The 20,991-nt window shown below is 45.8% G+C and overlaps 1 protein-coding gene across 2 annotated transcripts in view; it reads right to left on the reverse strand.

Annotated features, from left to right (window-relative positions):
• CSMD2 (CUB and Sushi multiple domains 2) overlaps positions 1–20,991 on the reverse strand; it is a 644,506-nt gene that overhangs the window by 438,156 nt on the left and 185,359 nt on the right. For both annotated transcript variants that reach the window (XM_077337490.1, XM_077337489.1), the window contains one exon: positions 19,356–19,550. In XM_077337490.1, the coding sequence (XP_077193605.1) occupies positions 19,356–19,550 (195 nt within the window). The remainder of the gene's footprint in view (positions 1–19,355; positions 19,551–20,991) is intronic.

Genomic DNA, 20,991 nt, shown 5'->3' on the forward strand with positions numbered 1-20,991 from the left:
GTAGTTGCTGGTAATCCACATGTGAACCATGTGCAGATTTATAACAGTGCATAAAACAATCCTGTGCATTACTTATTGCTTGCCACTTGTTAATAAAGGACTCATAATGAATAGCGCTTGGACTATGGAAAGTTGATAGATTACCAAGTAACATCAGTTATCAGCAATGTTAAGTTATACATATATACAAAGACCGTTTGGTTCTTTAATTGCAAGAGAAGGCAGATCCCTGCAGTAGAGATTAGTCTCCTCGAGAGGCATCGTCTCTCCCCTGATCTTCTATTCCTGTCTTGGTTACCAAGAGCAACGTGTGGCTGAAGGCTTTTTGGATTCATAAGACATCCTGTGGATCTGACCCCAGTGCACAACCTTGGGGGTGGGGCATATTGCTCAGTGTGCAGTTTTTTTTCTTGGGTGCATAGCATGTTTATGGCCAGCATACAACATAAGAGTGACACTTTTTAACAGCCACAAGTAGCAATACTTTGCACAGGCTAGTCCTTGGACCTGCTCCAGGTTGACTATTCCTCCAAGCTTCACCTATGACAGAAAGAAAGACAAGCAACTACTCCTGCAGAAACAGGGCTACTGCTTTTCCACACCCGTTCTCCTCTCTAGTTCTGCATTTGAATATTTATAACCCTCTCTTACAAGAGCCTCTTGTGGCGCAGAGTGGTAAGGCAGCCGTCTGAAAACTTTGCTCATGAGGCTGGGAGTTCAATCCCAGCAGCCGGCTCAAGGTTGACTCAGCCTTCCATCCTTCCGAGGTCGGTAAAATGAGTACCCAGCTTGCTTGCTGGGGGGTAAACGGTAATGACTGGGGAAGGCACTAGCAAACCACCCCGTATTGAGTCTGCCAAGAAAACGCTGGAGGGCGTCACCCCAAGGGTCAGACATGACTCGGTGCTTGCACAGGGGATACCTTTACCTTTACCTTTTAACCCTCTCTTCTTCCTACAGCAGATGCAAAGCAGGTCACGATGCCTCCCTGAAACAGCATGAAACAAACAACCAGAAAGACAACTGTTCAGTCCAACTCCAGGACTGCGCCAGGATCTTGTTTAGGTTATTGCACAACAAAATGTGCAGAGATCAACCGCACCTGTGCAAGTTGTGCTGCACCATTGTACTCCAAAGCTGAGTGCCAATAAAATGCCACAAGCAGAACACATAAGGTGAGGCGGATGTTTGGCTCATCCTGCATTGGCATACCAGTCATAGAATCAAGGAGTTGGAAGGGACCACCGGGGTCATCTAATCCAACCCCCTGCAAAATGCAGAAACTCACAACTACCTGCCTACTCACAGTGACCCCAATTCCATGCCAAATGATCCCAACCCCCTCCACCAAAAATCTCCGGAATCCAGCCTGGCCTGGAGGAAATCCACCTACCACCTACCATCCCACAGTGGCGATTATCAATTCCCTGGGTCTACAAGGAAGGGCTGCAAGAGAAAAACACTGGCACATCCCTTCCTGCCCATCCAATCGGAATCTAAGTTCATAAAATCAGCATTTCTGTCAGATGCTATGTAGCCTCTGCTTAAAAACCTCCAAAGAAGTTTTTTCTCTGCACCATTAGAAGGACTCCAAGAATCTCCTGCTTCACCTCTGAATAGGAACATTCTTCTAATTCATAAATAAAGAGGGTGGACTCCAGGAGACCACCGCTGTCCCCCCCTCCCAATCATAGTGGGATATGGCCATTCGAGATGGCAGATTCGAGTCCAGCAGCACCTTCAGAGAACAACAAGAGTGTCAGAGTATAAGTTTTCAATAGCCAAAGCTCCCCTCATCTGGTGGAAAAGAGGCCCAGGTAGATTTTTGCCTTGGCATTCCAGTGCTACTTGCAGCTAGACTCAAGACTGCATTGCCAGAATGGAGGGGAGGGGGACAACCGCCGCAAGCCAAAATAAATAAATGACGCCTTGCCAGAAGAACCAGGGCTGTCGCAGCATAGCTGACAGTGCATGCCGTTTGAGAACAGGACTGGATCCGCTGCTTGCCATAGGTTATCTGCCTGTACAAGCAGCCTCTATTAATGCAAAGCTATTAGAGCACACAAGAGTAGGAGCATCGAGCGAAGGAAAACATGGGTAGGAAGATAAAGGGAAACCAAGAATTAATTTGACTCGTATTGTGGCGGCGTGTCACTGGTGCATGTTCAAGTGCCGTCAAAAATGCCACGCTATTTATGGAGAAGGTGCAGCGAAAGCCTGTTAAACTTTGCGACGCGCCCTACAGAATGGCGTTTCGGATGCGTTAGTCAAGGGGCTCTCTCTGGCTTTAGAGTACGAACACCTATTTAATTCAAGTGGGTCTGAAACCATAGGGTAAGTAGGCTGTTCTGAAAACCTTTCGAGTTGAAGCAGTGGCCTCCTTCACTTGGCAAGACGTGATGGTTATCGTGTCAAACCAATCAAGCCTGGACCGCAGGTGATGAGGTTACGCCAGTCACAAACCTGTTGTTTAACACACACTGCATGTTCTATTTATTTATTACATTTATATACCGCCCTCCCCAGAAGCTAGGGAGAGGAGAAGGATTTCTAAGGGCTAATATCTACACTAGGGATTCCCAGCCAGGGATCCGGGGAACCCTGGGGTTACGCCAGAATTCCCCAGGGGTTATGCGGCCTTTCCCAGAAGTTGGGATGGCCACTGACATCACTAGGCCACACTGGAGCCCACTCTCCCTGTTGCCTAGTCACTCTCTCCACTCTGGAAACAGGAAATGACCGATTGATTGATTGACTAGCTGGCTCCCACATTTTACTTCCATGCCCACTTCAGACTGTTTACGCACTGGAGGTTTCATGCCAGGCTGCGGATTAAATATTTCGTTAAGGGCACCAAAGGTGGGCCCTGTCCGTGATGAGGAAGGGTGCCCATAGGCCCCTTCCTCTGGAATGACAATCGCTTTGCGCCTGCTGATTGGGCCCTCCGATTGTCAGTCCGGCAGCAAGGGACCAATTGGGAGGCGCGAAACGCCTCCCAATCCGCCCCCCTTCGTCCTCGTCTGCAGCCGCCCGCCCGCCGCCATAACTACCCTCACCTCCACCAGGCCCGGTCGCTGTCTTGCAGCGCCACCATGGCCTCGCCTCCTCGCTGCGCCGCCGCCACACTACGAGACTCGAGATGGCCCCAGGTAGCCACCGCCGCGACTGGGGGGCCTTGACGAGCAACCCCGCGCCGCGCTGTGCCGGCCCACGCCCGCATTGCCACCGACGACTCCCATGACCCGGCCGAGCCGCCCCGCGCTGCACAGCCCCGCCCCACCCCCACGACTCCCGGGCCCCACTCGTGCCCCGAACCAAGGCCGCCCCTGACCAGCTGGCCCCGCCGACTCCGAAGCCCCGCTAGCGCCCACTGCATTAAGACTGCAGCGGGCTTATTTACTAGTGACACATAAAAGGGAACTTGTGATTTGCTGTGCTAGACTAACCACCCCAGCCCAGGTGTCAGTTCCCTGATGCCTCTGACTACTGTTCACCTGCTACATCAGAAGCCCAGTTTTGGCTCCAGCACTATCTCAAATTAGCAAGAAAGCCTGTTGTGCAAAACAAATAAATTACAAAAAAAAATGTGATTTTGGTCTTTCTTCAGCCTAGCTGGATGCCAAAACCTTTAACAGAACATACAGAGCTTTTAATGAGTCAAGCCCATCAAAGTCAGTACGGTCTACCTAGAAAGGTAGTAGCTCTACAAGATCTCAGGTCTTTCATGCCACCTACTATCTGGTCCTCCTAACTGGAGATGCCGGGGACTGAACCTGGGGCCTTCTGCATGCCAAGTAGATGTTCTGTCACTGAGTCATGGCACCTCCCCAAGTCAAAGCTGCTGTGACGCTGCAGGATGACATGGAAAAAGAGATGGCTGATGGCCAAGGATGGGCTATCAGGAAGGATGACTGGTGCCTGGCAGGGGGAACTGTATTCTGTAGCCAAAAACCAAGGCACAACACGTGCTGTAGTGTAGCACCTTTCAGCAGCTACTGGATTGCTATAACAATGTCAAACAGCAACTAAAAACATTGCAGTGTCATCCTGTGAAATGCAGGGTGCCATTTTGGTTTGCGATATCAGCCCCGGCAGATGCAAAGGACAGTGGCAATGGGGGGGCGGGGGGCAGAACAGGAAGAGGAACAAGGAGGATCCCTCAACAAATCCTTGCAAGTTTCCATAGTTCTCTTCTGTTCCTCCAGAGGACTGTATGTCTGATCTCACAAGATAGGGCCCTACAACAAATTATTTCCACTTGGGATGGAACCACAATGGTGAAGTGTCAGTGAATGTGATGGAGGCCAGCAGGAACAGAAGTGGGCCTGTTTCCATCCCACTTGTTGCCCCTCTCCATGTTCTCCCCCCCCCCCGAGGGGGCACTGGACCATACAGACACAGATGTGACAGAACTATAATAGGACAGAACTATAAAAGAAAAACCCTTCCTTTGTATTGCTGTAACTTCTTTTAGTGTCTGCCTGCCAAAACGATCTAGTGTAAGGTTAATCCTCAAGAGAGAAAGAGAAGAAATCGGATTGGTTGATGGGAGAGGGAAGAGTTACAGAAGCGGGTTGGAGACAGCTCATATGGGAAAGACACTTGGGGTCAGACAACTGAACTGTTTAGACTGTGAAATCTAGGTTGGGTGCTGAATCCGGAGTGTGAGGGAGACATGCTGGCAGGGGCTCATTGTAACCATAATCCATGGACATCTGGACAGCCACAGTTTGGTTACCCTATCACAGATGATATGATACTATCCCTTCAGTTTCTAACTGCTTCTTTTAGTTGGTTCATGGTCATCCCTGCATCAGCTTTGATCATGTCAAGCCAGTGAATCCTTTGGCAACCACGTTTCCTTTTGCCGCTGACCATGCCGAACATTAATGATTTCTCCCAAGAGTTTGATCGCATGATGTGTCCAAGAAAGTGAGCTTTAGCCGTAATATCTTGCCTTCTAATGACATAGTTGGTTTGCTCCTCTCTAAAATTATCTTGTTGGTAACTTTGGCTGTCCATGGTTACCAACAAGATAGTTTTAGAGAGGAGCAACCAACTCTGTCATTAGAAGGCAAGATACTACGGCTAAAGCTCACTTACTTTGGACACATTATGTGATCAAACTCCGGCTAAAATATAGGAATTCCGAGCCAAGGATAAGAATTCTCTTCTGGGAATAGAAGGTTTCCTTAGTCCTGGTGTTCTGAGAGCACCAAAAAAGGATCCAGGGAAGACTAGAAAGTTGTCTCTATAGAAGTAAATGTATTTTGAATAGGCATCTACTGCTAAGCCAATGATCGAGTCCTGATGTGTTTATTTATTCCGCCCCTAAAAATAGTGTAATATTATTTGCTTAATGTTTAAACTTTCAAGGTGGGTAACAACACTATAAAACATCATCATATAGCATCGTAAAAACACTAAAAACATTATTAATTCCATACAGGGTTTTTGGTGTCAGGAGCTGATTATTCCATCTCTCCCCTCCTCCCCAGCACTGAGGGCAGCATCTTTGGTGGATGTTATTTTGGACCCCGACCATAAGTCCAGTGGAATAGCTTCATCTTACAGGACTTGCTGAACTGATTAGGGTCCCGCAGGACCCTGATTTCCTTCAGGAGCACATTCCATCAGTATGTTGGTGCTGTTTCCCCCTATAACAGCAAGGCACAGGAGGGACAAAGACAATACAGCCCTGAAAGGGAAATATACATAAAACTCACCAGCAAAAAGAAAGAGAAAGGGAATTTTTCTTTAAAAGGCTACACCAGCCACGATCCTTTTCTTCCTCTCAAATATAAAGGTGTCTCAGGCCTAGGGCCTGGATTAGGTGCCTGGCCCTCTCCTGGCTGTGACAGCAGACTCAAGAAATACCTTGTCACTCCCCCCCCCAAAAAAAGCCCATTAATTCCTCCTGTCAGCTGACTCATGGCTCAGCTGCTCAGCTGTTGAAGAAGACGACCCATTAAAGGGCTGATCTGAGAACTGCTCTAAACTCTGCACCATCCATGGACTAGCTAGGGGCAGAGCATCATTCCCCCTTGAAGTTAGAACAAAGGAGACTGTTTTTTTCCATCTGCCCTGGCTTAAAAGGGAAAACCCCAGGAGTGCCATGAACTATTCTTTCAGCAAGCACAATGTCTTGTGAAGCCTCCTTATAAAAACTGGAGGATTTCAGGTAGCATGTGGCCACCTGGGGAAACGTCCCTGGGCAGAAGCCGCTGGATAATCCTCCACAGAAATCATTCCACAGCATTCCTTCAGAGGGAAATTATGTCAGAACCAGCACTAAAATCAGCATAAACTAGCTCCCCTCAAAAAAAGAAACGTCCCCTTTGTTCTTGGGACTTTAATCCTTTTAAAATATTAACAGTTTCCAAATCCCAATAATAACTGTTTGTTAACATTTCCCCTAATTTGATAAGGATGGTTTTACGTTATTGTTGTGATATTTCCAAATGCCTATCAACAACCCTGGATTTAAAACACACACAAATGCATACACTTGGGGGGGGGAGGACAGAACGCTCCAAGCAACTCTTTTGAGTCATAATAGCCCGGGACATTTTTAATGAGATAATGCATATTTGATACGCTTAAAAAGCAGCATTACAAATGTTCTCAGCTTCTTTGTCTGGCTTACTGAATCTGTGCTGGACTGCAAAGTGGAGTCATAAACCCATCAGCTTCGCTTAAATTCAGCAAACAAACTAGGCAAGGCTAGAAAGAGAGTTGTATGTTTCCTCCACCCATCTGGAGAGCTGAAAAGGGTATGATGAAGCCTTTGCTTCCAGTCAGAGTCATGAGTCATCCGTGGTCTCAAACCACAGGACCTTCTGGAACTGGCCCAAATCCATGAGCCACCACAGCTCTTTGAGGAGCAAACACCTCCTGAAACCCAAGTAACTTTGTAAATACTTGGACTCTTCATCATCATTCACCTTGGGTCTCCTTCCTTCCTTCCTTCCTTCCTTCCTTCCTTCCTTCCTTCCTTCCTTCCTTCCTTCCCTTGATTCTCTCCATAGATTCAGTCCTTTATTGATATGATTATCAAACGTATCGGGAGCCTCTCAATCACATATAATGGAAGCACATGCTACCTGAAATCCTCTTATATGTGTGGTTGCCATGTTGTGCCATGTATGTATTAACCCATGTTCATGCATCTTTAGTAGAAGCAACCAGGTACAAACACCATTGCCAGATATCTAAAAACCTAATTCCAGTCCTATGGAACAGACTTCAAGAAAGAAATTCCCCATTATAAACCTGTAGATATAAACATGATAAAAACCTAGAAACAATCAATCCTAATTAATAGGTAATCTTAAAACCTATCCTTGACCGTTTACATACTGGGAACTTCACTGCCCCAGCTCCCGTGCAGGAGCACAAATCGGGGGTGGATGAGCTACACCAGGCCAAATGCTCCCCAGTGTGCGTGCAGGAAGACATGGGGCAACCTGCTAAAACTCCAGCTAAAACTCCAGCCTGCAGCCAGGCATGAAACCTCCAGTGCATAAACTGTCCTTGTTGTCTAACTCGCCTTCTGCTGTCAACCTAGGTGTAAACTGCACAGAGCTTTTATTTAAATAAATAAACAAACAAACAAATAAATAAATAAATTCTCTCAACTTCTGTTGGTCCTGGATTTTTTCTCCCTTCTCTGCCTTTTTCGATCATCTCCCCCCCCCCCAAGAAAAAAAGAGGCTCCCTGCTTGGCTCCTTCCCCCCCCTTCAAAAAAAGAAAGAAAGAGGCTTGGCTCCCCCCCCCCCCCTTCTGAACTACCCTAACCACGTGCAGAACACTTTCCTGTTTCAATGGGGAGCAGGGGGGGGGAGAGGAAGATCCGAGTTCAAAGCGATCTGAATTCAACAGGATTGACAATGGAATAAACAAAATAAGTGCAGACTCTGCCATGGGTGTAAACTGCACTGAGCTTTTATTCCAACCCCAGGTCGATTCAGTCCCTGCCCTCTACACAGAATGCGACTTCCATTTGGATTTGGGGCGATTTAATATTTCCTTCTGCAGCAAGAAGGATTGATCTGGAGTGACCCTACCTTTATTGTGCGATATCTTAGAGTGCTTTTAACCCTCAATATTTAAAGGCTCTTTTGAATCTGGGCTCTCCTCCGTGGTAGAGGATCCGTGACTGGCCACAGGTGGTCATGTGACAAACTTGCCTTAAAGGAGAAGCCCCTAATTTCTCTCAATTTATTTAGGTCGTGGATTTTTTTTTCTGCCTTCTTCGATCCCCCCCCCTTCAAGAAAAGAAAGGATTTTTTCCTCCCTCCTCGACTTCTTCGATCCTCTTCCCGCCTTCAAGAAAACAAAGAAAGAGTCTCCATTTGCCTCCTCCCCACTCTTCTGAGCCTCTCTAACCATGTGCAGAACACTTTCCTGTTTCAATGGGGAGGGGGGGGGAGAGGAAGACTCGAGTTCAAATAGATCTGAATTCAACAGGATTGGCAATGGAATAAACAAAGTAAGTGCAGACTCTGCCCTAGACAAGTAAAGCCTGAGGGAGGCAGTTTTGCTGACAGCCATACAAGTGTAGGAGATGCACCAAAGTTTCAGTATTTTGGATTGGCTTCAAGGCTTTAGGGGCAGTGCAAGATCAGGGGGCCAGAATTTGCTTTCATTCCGCAGAACTTTATACAAAGGGATTTTTAAGAACATAAAATATGTTGAGTACCATACTAAGCAAACAAGGGCTTCTCATAAAACAAGGAAAGAATAATTAAACCACAACCAAATAATATGAAATGGGAAATGGTTGTGTTGCTGTGCTGGTCATTTTTAGGGTTCCCATTTTGGCTTCAGCCCTCTTCAAACGATCAAGAAATGGATTTTATAAGCAGTTTATATTGGGTGTTATTTGTTTTATTTGTCTGAAGACACCTGGCTTTCCATTTGCAACGGTTTTAACAAGGCCACAAAAATGCACATTTCAGGAAGCTGGATCCCAATTGCCTAAGCAAATGGCGAGCGGACATTACTTGCCCTGGTTCTTCCTTCAGAAAGATGCTCAATCAGTATGAAAAGTTGGATGCTGAATTTAATAGCCTGAGAAAGTCCAAAAATGTCCAAGAGGTGGTTGGAAGACTAAAAACCGTATATTCCATCACATAAGCCATTTCTAAGGATGTTAAATGTTTTTGGGTTTTACGATGTTTGTCTCCCCCACACCAGCCAATTCTTCTTTCTAGACACAGGGCAAGGAAAATGATGTCCAATTTAAACGTTTTCAGAGTTTGATTACTGACTGTTTAGTAGAGAAAATACTCCTAGAGCTTAAGATAAATCTTCAGTGATACCTCCAGCAGGGAGCCATGTTAGTCTGTTGTAGCAAAAATAAAACCTGAAATACAACACTCATTCCAGCATAAGCTCTGAACATTTATGCCAGGATAATTTTTGTTAATCTATAAGGTCCCTACTGAAAGTCAGAAATCAAGGCACTCAAGTCGTATTTTGATCCATCTTTATTTAGTTCTTTACACTCTTCCTTTTTCCTGAACTGAGGGATCCACAGAAGCATATCTTATTCTCCTCTCATCGATTTCCTTCCCATAACAACACTCTGAGAAGTTGGGCTGACAGGAGGGGATGTAACTAGGAATGCGCAATTTAACCCCCTAAATTGAATTGCACAACCCCATAGGAATGCAGTAACTGAATCACTGAAACCCAAATGGATTTGGCTCCATTATACCCTACGGAGCAATTAAAGTCAATGGGAAATCTAGCCCAAGAACCTCCACATTTCAAAAATACTGGACGAGGGTTTGGGAGCAGGAGGGACATTACTGAGTATGACGTCATTCAGTCCACCTTCTAAGTGGGCATTTTCTCCAGGGGAACTGATTTCTGTTGCTTGGAGATGAGCTATAATTCTGGGGAAGCCCCAGGTCCCACCTGGAGGCTGGCATCCCTAGTTGTGGGTCAGCAGAGCAATCCTCCCTCATTCTCGGCAGACTGCCAGTTTTGACTCCTCCTTGCCAAGGAGTCTATGCAACCAAGAGGCATTATGTGCCTTGTTGAAGAACAGAGCTCCAAAATCAACGGCGGCATCAAGAGGCTTTCAAAAACATTCATCCTGCGAGAATATTCCTCCAAAAAGCATACCCGCTGTCTTCTCACTCCTAGCCGAATCAATTTCAACATGGTTGCCCAATTTGGGGCTGGTTAGGTCTGGGTTTAAGGCAAAATAGCCTGCTCTTTTCACCACAAGGCAACCCAAATGAGGCATCTGCATTCTTTATCTACTTAATGTATAGCTTGCCTTTCTTGATGAGGCTCAAGGCAGATCACTAAATATATGTGTAAAACAACTCAGAGGCCACCTGAAAGATCCTACTGAAAAGATGTGGTTGTGGTAGCAGCACACACTGCTAATTTATACTACTAATAGAAACCCATGTAAACGAGAAGACTCTGCCAGACTCACTCTTCGGAAGGCATGATTGATTGTTATGAGCAACCTACTGACTTGTCTAGACCTCTTAAAAAGGGACTAACAGTTTATTGGGATATCTATTATTCTTTGGCTTAACAATTCCTACCCTTTCTGTCAATGGAGTCATCCTTTATAGCAGCAGAAGTGCTGGCACCATGGACTATGTTTTAGGTTGTGGTAGAACAGGCCTGCTTCAGCCTGCAGACCTTATTTCACCCTGCCCACTCCAAGGGTTTCCCAACTCCCGTAAAGGCTTCTCTGTCTCTCTTTCTCTTAGGTAACCTCTGCTAGCACTGACCTTTATATGGAATTGCTGAGAGCATCAGAACTCCCAGCTTCCCTTCTCAGGCCTGAAGCCTTGCCTTTCCTGCTGCCCAGCACTGGGCCACCATGGGGACAATTTACTGCCTGATGTGCCCCTGGGCAAATAGCCACTTGCCAACTGCTAGCCTCCTTATCTTCCCTGTGACTCCCCTTTTTTCAGTAATGTGTATGACAGGGGTAGTCAAACTGCGGCCCTCCAGATGTCCATGAACTACAATTCCCAGAAGCCCCTGCCAGCATTCACTGGCAGGGGCTCCTGGGAATTGTAGTCCATGGATATCTGGAGGGCCGCAGTTTGACTACCCCTGGTGTATGAGATGGTAGAGGTCTGTGTGGTACAGTGAACCACAACCAGCATCCAAAATTATAAAAATGAAATGTTTACAAGCACAGCTTAGCACAGTACCAGAATGAGCAAGAGATTCCCAAAAAACCTGGGTAGAAACGCAAATCCTTCTGCCTCACTCACTAAATGTGCCCTATCAGATGTTCAAATAGAGGACAGGCTCCTTTGCTTAAGAAGTTAACAGCTTTCTATAGACTTCCCATTGTCCTAAAGTCTTTGTTAGCTCTCCAAGCAGCTGCATGGCCAATGGCTGCCTGCTTCAAGTAAGAGATCCGTCTCCCCTATGAATCCAGCACAAACATGCCTTTCTTCATGGTTCTGCAGAGTTTTATTACCTCTCCTTTTCCCCATCTTCTGACCCAGTCAAGCCAAGTCAAAGAAGCATATCCTGGAGAGGTTCCAGGAATCTCCTTCCTGGAATTTTTCTAGTGCTTCAAACATCCAAATCTCTGATTACTGCCTGGAGAAAGGGAGGGGGGTGTTGCTTATTCCATTATCTTTAGCTAGTCCTAGTTGCATTGCTAGTCCTGTACAGATTGTGATTCTACTTGTTGTCATGTGATTGGCAGCCACAGGGAAGTTCTACTGCAAAGAGGATGTGGTCTCCCAATCTAAAGTTACATCTGAGTGGGTCCTGGAACAATGAATATTTTTCAGCCATATCAACTCTTCTAATATCTTTTTCCTGCAGTGCACCTGTTCTCTGCAGTGCTCCAATGTGTAGTTTATGTGGGTTGACCTAAGTGACAAAGAGGTGGCCTAGCGAGTATCCTTCTAGTTCTACAACTGCTTGCATTTTGTGGTGCTACTAAGATGGAAAGGTTAGGTCAACAGCATAAGGGTTACTGAGACAATACATGCCAGGGGAGGCGGGGTGGAAATAACAAGATCACTGTGGAAATAATTTTAAGAATGCAAATCCAGAGCTGGCTGCTCAGGGACGTGATCCTAATTTCCAGAATGGGATGAGTATTCTTTGGGCAATTCCGCCTCTAATGGGCTGCAGGTGGTGGTGCATAATTGATGCTCCCATTGTCACCAAGAGTGGTTTTGTAACTGCAGAGCAAATTGCCGATGTTTACAAAGATGCGTAAGAAACTAGCCAGAATAAAGAACAAGAGAATTCTCCATCGTCAATGGATCCTTCTTCAACCTTACAGGTTTTTTTTTAAATAGCAAAATGTTTCTGCTGCCCAAAGATAATGTGAAAGGAAGGTTTGATTCCTTTCTACTATCACAGTCAGAGTTCAAGATGCATCTGCGAGATTCCTGCTCCAACAAACAATCCACTGAATTTTGAGGCAGTTAAATAGCTTTGGCAAGTGAATTTCATTTTGGGGGGAGGGTACTTTATATCCCCCATGGGCTGTCACTGAATTTCAAATAAGCCTAAATGTGAAGCAAATTGAGAATTTTATTGTATTTTAATTCTTTTATACCCTGCCTTTCTCCCCAATGGGGACCCAAAGAGGCTTACATCATTATCCTCTCCTACTTTTCCCCTACAACAACCCTGTGAGGTACATTTGGCTAAGAGAATGTGACTGTCCAAGGGTCACCAAGCAAGCTTCAGAAGCACAAGTGGGGATATGAATCTGGGTATATATGGATATGTCAAGTAAAGCATTAAGATTTTAATAATAAAAGTGAAATTTGTCAGCAAGGACAATTTCCCAACTAGCAGAGGTCTATAGAGGCAGTGTGTCCCACACGGCAAGAACGCCTGTCAACTAAACACTTTGGGATAGAAGAATTGGGAGGATCATGCTATGTTTTCTTTTTGTGGTCCCAATGTCAGTGTGTGCCTAACATGCAGGCATGTTATAACATGCAACAAGTATAAATTCCAGTAGGGCACATGAACCCTCCTCAGGCTTCAAAACTCCTGAAGGCCTATTATGGCTGCATACTCCATCTTGAAAAATTTGTGGCGATTTGGGGCACAGGCCGGGGATAGTAAACTCTGAAGGGGCGGGGGGGGGGGGGGTGATGAGCTACATGATTCCATTGAGTCCATCTTCCAAAGGTGCCATTTCTTCCAGCGGAACTGATTTCTGTTGTCCAGAGATAAGACGTAATTGGAAGAGAAGTCCTGCCCCTATCTGTAGCTGTCAGGATCTGTGTGGGCACCAGCATCCTTCCATGTTTTGTTGAATTCCTTGCATGCTCCAGTATGCTTATCTTCTCTGCGGAAGGGGGAATGGAGTAACTTTTTGGTGAGCTTGGGAATGTTTGGGAGTATGGGGTTGTTTATATCCTGCGGGATTTACCAGCTTTCCGCAGGGCCTGCAAGATGGAGCTCTTTTGCCAGGTTTTGGTTGAGGCTGGGGCCAGCGAATGAGAGTCAGTATCCCCCTCCCCCCCCCCGGACCTAGTAGGTTAGATCTCCTCCCCATCCTCCCTGCCACTCTGATAGCAGGGGGTGGGAATAATGAGAGTTTCCGCCATGTTGGGATTGTTTTTAAAGTCTTTTAATGGGTATTTTAATGGGGATAAGACTATTGTGACCCGCCACAAGCCTACGGGGATTAGCGGGAAATAAATCTAAATAATAATAATAATAATAATAATAATAATAATAATAATAATAATAATAATAATAATAATAATATAGTTGTTCTTGGATCTCTGGGTAGGCTATAGCTTAGGACAGGTGATAGATGGGTGTTGGGAAGAGAGGAAGCTTCAGTGCTATCTACTGTGTCCTTGGAACCACAGGATCTGATGGTTGGGGCTCACACCTGGGTGTGACAACTGTGTCTGGGAAAGTGGGGAGATTAACTTACGAAGTGGCGTGTCATGACGTGACATCAAGGTGGGACCAATGGGGACTATATCGATGTGCATGGGTACTGCAATTTAGTCTTAACAAAAAGTATCATGTGTTTAATTCCCCCCCCCCCCAAAAAAAATTGCTTTTGCCAAACAGGCCAAGCCTGTTTGTCTGAGAAGTTGACTGGGATCATGACAGTACCTAGGTATCCTGGGAGCAGCCTCAATGAGGCCAGGCCATTATGGGCATTTGCTAAAGTATTTCACCACCACCTCCTGGAAACAACCCCCCTACACTCCCACCCCCCAAGACTGGCAGAACAGACCACCAATCTGTCCTGTTGCCCTGACAATAGGTGTTTTGGACAGGCGACCCAATTACAGCTTGCAGCAAAACATCTGAAAAAATGCTGCCTTATCCCACACCTTCCCTTTAATATGATTTTGCTTATGTGAAACACGCCTGTTCTCATTACCACGGTGCTTTATTGGATAGTTGGAGGCGGCAAAGGGGAAGCACCGGAAGCCCTGGGTCGCTGCAATTCCAAACAGAGGGCTGACAACATTCTGGTCTTTTGTATCAGCCACATCAATCCACCGTTAGGGACCTTGGGTGCATCCCTCATCCTCTCCACAAAAAGCAACAATTCCAGACAGACAAATGGCAGCATCCTGCCATTCTAATAATAGAAAGCTGTTGCCATTATGACGAGGCATGACATCTGTTTGCAAATGTTGGCTCCGGGGCATGTGTGCATGTAAAGCAATCACAAGGTTTTATGCCTCAAAATAAAATGTGTCATCTTCCCTGGCAGACATCGAGAAATTTGTGGGAAAGGCCTCCACTGAGCGTGGCTGCCGCAGCTGCTCTGTGCTATGGAAGCGGAGTTGCATTGCCCAATGGCGACTGCTGTCCCGCCAAAACTCCAATGCAACAGTTTTCCTTTCTCGGGAAACTCAGGAGTGGAACACAAAATTGGCTCTATGGAGGATCTTGGGCAGATATGGGGATGGTGAATCACTAGCAAGCTCTGCTAGGGTGGCCCAGTTCCAGGTTGGGGAGTGAAGCCGGGGGAGGAAAGTGACTTCAGAGGGGTATCATGCAAGGAGTCCACCTTCCAAAGCATCCATTTTCTCCATAGTCAAAGAATCCGAGAGTTGGAAGGGACCTCCTGGGTCATCTAGTCCAACCCCCTGAAGAATGCAGGAAATTCATAACTACTTGCCCATCCACAGTGACTTCAATTTCATGACCAGATAATAAATCCGGAGACCAGTTGTAATTCCAGGAACTCTTCAGGCCCCACCTGAAGATGGGCATCTGAAGCTTTCCATGATGTGGAGGTAAACAGCATTGACCAGTAAAGAACATTCCATTAAGACTTATTAAAGGGAGAGGGAAAGTAGCATGGTATAGGTCAGTGGTTCTCAACCTGGGGGTCGAGAGCCCTTGGGGGTCGAACGACCCTATCACAGGGGTCGCACCAGGGCCGCTTGGCCGGGGTAGATCGAGATAGAGCATTTGTCTGTCTGGAGCAGCAGAAAAGAGCAAGATCAGCATGGTGGGACAAGAGGCAAAACTGAACTGAGAAACCCCAGAAAAAAACAAATTTATATACAATCATGAACAATGAATCTTCACACCATTGGTCAGTTTCAGTTTAATTTCTGGGAAAGAACACTTGCATAATTTTATGGTTGGGGGTCACCACAACATGAGGAACTGTATTAAAGGCTCTTGCCATTAGGAAGCTTGAGAACCACTGGTATAGCTCAACCTCATCAGAACTCAGATGCTATACAAGGTCAGGACTTGGATGGGAGACCACCAAGGAAGAGTCTGCAGAGGAAGGCAACAGCAAATCCACTTCTGCTTTGCACTTGCCTTGAAGTCGGCTGTAACTCGACAGCCCTTACGTACACACATAAAGGGAGAGATTGTGTATCTCCAGGCAGGAAGTCACCCTACTACAGGTTAGTATCGCTGAAGGTGAAGAGGGCAACGGAAAGTGAGAGCAATCTTGTACCTAATGTTATAGAATGCCACAAAAATCTGCCAAGGGCATCACCCAAAATGGGACTCTTAAAATAATGAGGGAGAAGGGTGAAAGAAAAAGCATGCCAAGACGTCATGCAACTCTCAGCCGCCATTTCAGGTTTCCTAGGCAACCAAGAATCTAAGAGAAGACGAGGAAATCAAAGTGTTATGGGGGGTGGGGGTGGAGGGAAAAGAGAGAATGTGGCCATGGGGAAGGAGGAAATGAGGGCCACAAGGACAGTGGAGAACAGAAGCCAGAAAGGTGGGAAATTGGACTAGAGGAGAGAGTTGGTTTTAATACCCTGCTTTTCACTACCCAAGGAAGACTCAAAGCACCTTAAAATTGCGTTCTCCCCAAAACAGACACCCTGTGAAATAAGGTAGGCCTGAGAGAGCTCTGAGAGAACAGTGACTAGCCCAAAGTCACCCAGCTGGCTATATGAGATGGAGTGGGGAATCAAACCTGGTTCACCAGATTCGAGGCTGCCATTCTTAGAGATTAGAGAGCCTGTTTGATGTAGTGGCTAGGAGTGCGGATTTCTATTATGGTGAGCCAGGTTCGATTCTGCACTCCCCCACATGCAGCCAGCTGGGTGGCCTTGGGCTCACCATGGCACTGATAAAGCTGTTCTGACCGAGCAGTAATAAGAACCAACTCTTCTTCTTCTTCAGTAATATCAGGGCTCTCTCAGCCTCACCCACCTCACAGGGTGTCTGTTGTGGGGAGAAGAAAGGGAAGGCGACTGTAAGCCGTTTTGAGACTACTTCGGGTAGAGAAAAGCAACATATATGAACTAACTTCTTCTTCTTCACCATTATACCATGCTGACTACAAGATATCTCCTCTCTGCAGTTTCTCATGGACTCCCCCCTCCAGTTTAATCAAATAGAAAAACATTTTTACAAGCCATGCTTTAAAAAAAAATACTCAGAAGAGGTGGTGTTTTTCACTGTCACCAAGTAGGTTATCCAAAAACAGCAAGTATTTTCAGCTCAGTTCAGTCTAAGATTGGTCTCTACTTGGATGGTGTTTCCACACCCCTCCCCTTATTATTGTGGGGGGAGGTTGGGAAATGATCCAGTACAGAACACTAAGACAAAATGATTATTTCCCACAGCCAAACTGCAAAACAAGGTTTCATAGTGATCACTAAATCAGCGTGAAGTTCCACTAAGTAGTCAACAATGAATGACACTAACTTGAGGGCAGAAACATGAAAGGAGGTGGAACAGTCCCTCCCCAGTATCAACCCAGCTGCATCCACCCCATATCTCATATTTAGGGCTTTGAGAACACAAGTGAGCAACCGCAGATGAGCCCAAGATTAAAAAGAAAAGTCAGTCACATTCATCATGGCTGTGCAGCTCGCTGAGGAAAACACTAGAGAATCTACATCTCTGGGCATATCATATTTGTTCAACTTAAATCCAAGATTTATGATCTAGTTTGGGTTTTCTAATTGATTAGACACACACAGAGTAAATAAAAGAATCAATGCAAGAAACTCGACTGAAGGGTACCAGGGTTACTTGCTGGGTGAGGTGATGCACAGAAGAGAACACTCAACACTCCTTCAGATAGTATGGAGAAACACGTAGGCCTCCTCACTAGCTCATCCCATGGGGGATATGTAGCAAAAGGGAATTGAGAATCATTCCCCCCATTCAAAACAGAAAACAGCCTGGGTAATGTGACATATATGTTAAGAAACTCAAGGTTCTAGCTAGGGTTGGGCGCTTCAGCATCCGAAGTGGCTGTTCACACCCAAAGCAGCTAGCATCGTGGCGTGGGGAGGGGAAGGGAGGCGCGGGTGCTAGCACTCTGGTGGGCACACACATGCTGGCACAGAGCTCTGTTCCGGCTGTGCTGGCATGTGTGCATCAGCTGGCACACTGGCGCCTCCCCCCCCCCCCCATGTGCTGCAGCGCTGGCTGATTTGGGCGCGAATGGCCGCTTCGAACACTGAAGCACCCAACCCTAGCCCTTAGTGCTACAAGGGTCTGCCTGAAAATGCATGAGCAACTTTTACTGAAAGCCAATACCAGTGAGGCAGCTGAATGAGATTTATCATGGTTGAGAGCAGGGCTTCTGCCTCACCCCTCTTCCCCTCCCCGCACCTACAAGAATCAGAATCAGTTATGAAAACAGTAAATGCGCATAATCATATACACACATTACCTCAATATATTGTAGTCAAAGGCAAGACTAAGGTTTATTGCCCAGGCATGCCATTTAAAGAAGTACGGGCTGCATCTTAAATTTACATTCAAGATACATTTATGTTCAGTGATAAAAAGCTTTGTGAGTTTAACATTTTTTAGGAGGGACTTTGTTCCTCCTGATTTATGGTTTCCCTTTTGAGTAAATACAATACCTCTGCAGTACACACAATTCACCTTTCATCGGGGCAGAATCCAGACTGCCTGGACATATTTTTAAAAGCTTTTGGTACAAAACCAAACAAGAGATCACCTCCCCAAATAAGTTAAGGCGACGCTATCAGGGAACGCCACCCTGACCTGGGCCTATTCTGCACACAATAGATAATGCACTTTCAATGCACTTTAGCAGTAGATTTTCCTGTTCTGTACAGGAAAATCCAGCTGCCAAAGCACATTGAAAGTGCATTATCCTATGTGTCCGGAATGGGCCCTGGATAGCCTAGAATGGTCCAATCTCATCAGATCTTAGAAACTAAGCAGGGTTGGCCCTGGCTAGTATTTAGCTTTCAAGGGAAGAAACAGGTAGAGGGGGTTTACCACTGCCTGGCCTGCTTAGTACTTGGATGGGAGACCATCAAAGGAATTCAGGATCGCTACACAGAAGAAGGCAATGGTAAGCCACCTTTGAACATCTCTTCCACCAGTACTAGACTGGCCCGGTTCCCCAGATTGTTCCATCCCATGTCCAATTATCTATCTGCTTGTCTTTTTTGCCCACCCAGTGGGCCGGCGTGGGAATAGTTGTTATTTATTATTTTGCCATCATTGTGAGTGAGTTATTGTTTAGGGGGGGTTTAATGGGGAATTTTAATGGTTATAATCTATTTGTTTGTAACTGAAATATTGTAAACTGTCATGAGACAGTTATCCGAGAGCGGCGGTCATACAAATCAAATAAATAATAAATAATAAATAATAAATAATAAATAATAAATGATAGGTGATAGGTGATAAGTGATAAATGATAAATGATAAATAATAAATAATAAATAATAATGGGGTTGCCTTAAGATGGTTGTGTCTTAATAGTAAAAATAAAAGCAAAAAAATGTGGGGACTCTATTTTAATGGCATCATTTCGGATCCCCTCTCCGAGCTGGAGAAAACCTCTGGAATAGATCCTGTTTCATTCCGAACTGAATCGTGGAGATGGATGCAGAATAAGAGAAAGGAATCGCATATCTACCTCGACAGGAAGGCAGAGGGAAGTCCCAGGAGGCGGTGTTTTCCGAACTTGCATGGCAAGTGAGTAGCGCGTGGCCCTCCAGAAAGAAGCCTGGGTTGCAGCTGTAACGCACTTTGTCGCCCACGCTGAACATTGTCCCCTGCTGGATTCCATTCTGGAGCCTTCCCGGGTTTCCACATGTGTGACTCGGTAGAACTGCCGGGAAAGAGACATCACATTCAGGTACAATCCAAAAACACCCCATTGCCAGTACTGCTCACCCTCAAAAACTAGCATTGCAGTTCATTACCTCCTCAACTCAAGCCCACTTAAAGCTGCTGATTACAGCTTCAAAATTCCCTGGAGATTTGGGTGCAGAGCCTTTGGAGGGGAGAGTTTAGGGAGGAAAGGGAACTCAGCAGGAATTGGATTGCAATGGATTCCACGGGAGCGGATCTCTGTATTCTGGAGATCAGTTATACTTCCAGGAGATCCCCAGGCCTGCCTGGAAGTTAGGAAATCCAAACCCCTCCTCATTCTCCACTAGACCCCAGGACTGCCAAGAACCACCGTGGACCCCTGGCCAAAGTTTCCACTTGGGCCCCTCCACATGACCTTGATCCAAAACAAGCATTCATATGGTCTTGATCCAAACCACTTGGTTTGCTGTTACCATAAATCTATAGTAATAGAAGAATTGTCCTGCCTGTCAATCATCTATCTACCTATCTTATACCCAATGGGAACCCAAAGTGGCTTCCACGGTTCCTGTTTCCTCTGCTGTATCCTCACAACAACCTTGTAGTGTTGGTGAGGCTGAGAGTGTGTGACTGACCCAGGGCCACCCAGCAAGCTTCCATGTCAGAGTGGGAATTTGAGCCTGGGCTTCCCAATTCTTAGTCCAACACTTTAATCACTGCACCACAGTGAACTGCATAACCCATCAGAGAATAAATCTAGGAGATTCCTAGTTGGCCACCAGCTTCAGGATGGTTGTGGGAGATCCAGGGCCCATGTGGAAAGTACCAGGGAAATCCTGGCCAAGGTAAGACAAACCACCACCACCTTGCGCTATTCTCTGTGGAAACTAAAGGTCTGTTTGTGGCAGGCATAACTCAGCAAACAAAGCTACATGTATGAAAGTTGGCCATCAATCCCAAAACAATGGTGGAAGTTACATTGTCCAAATACGAAGGGAATTGGAACATCCTGAATCAGGTTATCTTCACAACAGACATCTTGTAATAAGAGATCTTGTAAGCAACCTGTCATGTGTCTCGAATACCAAGGAATTCCTTGGAATTTTGGTGGAGTGACACACTGTCAGCCAGATCTACCTCACAGGGTTGTTGTGAGGTTAAAATGGAGGGCAGAAAAACAGTAGAGCTTTGGGTCTCCCTTGGGGAGAAACACTGGGTGCAATATTTGTTATGATTAATTTGTAGGGATATTTTGAAAGATTACATCATTTGTCATACAGCAAAGTAGCCTTTACAAAGGGCTATTATTAGATCTTCCACCAACACAATAATAATGATTAGCCAGTATCTTAACTGAGAATTCTAGCTTCTGTTCCACATACATAACCACTAAAACAGATTAATGTCCCATTACTATGCAAGTCAAGAGTGGAAATGGCAAGAAGCATATTTATAGT

The sequence above is a fragment of the Paroedura picta genome, chromosome 5 (assembly GCF_049243985.1).
Source record: "Paroedura picta isolate Pp20150507F chromosome 5, Ppicta_v3.0, whole genome shotgun sequence".
NCBI lineage: Eukaryota > Metazoa > Chordata > Lepidosauria > Squamata > Gekkonidae > Paroedura > Paroedura picta.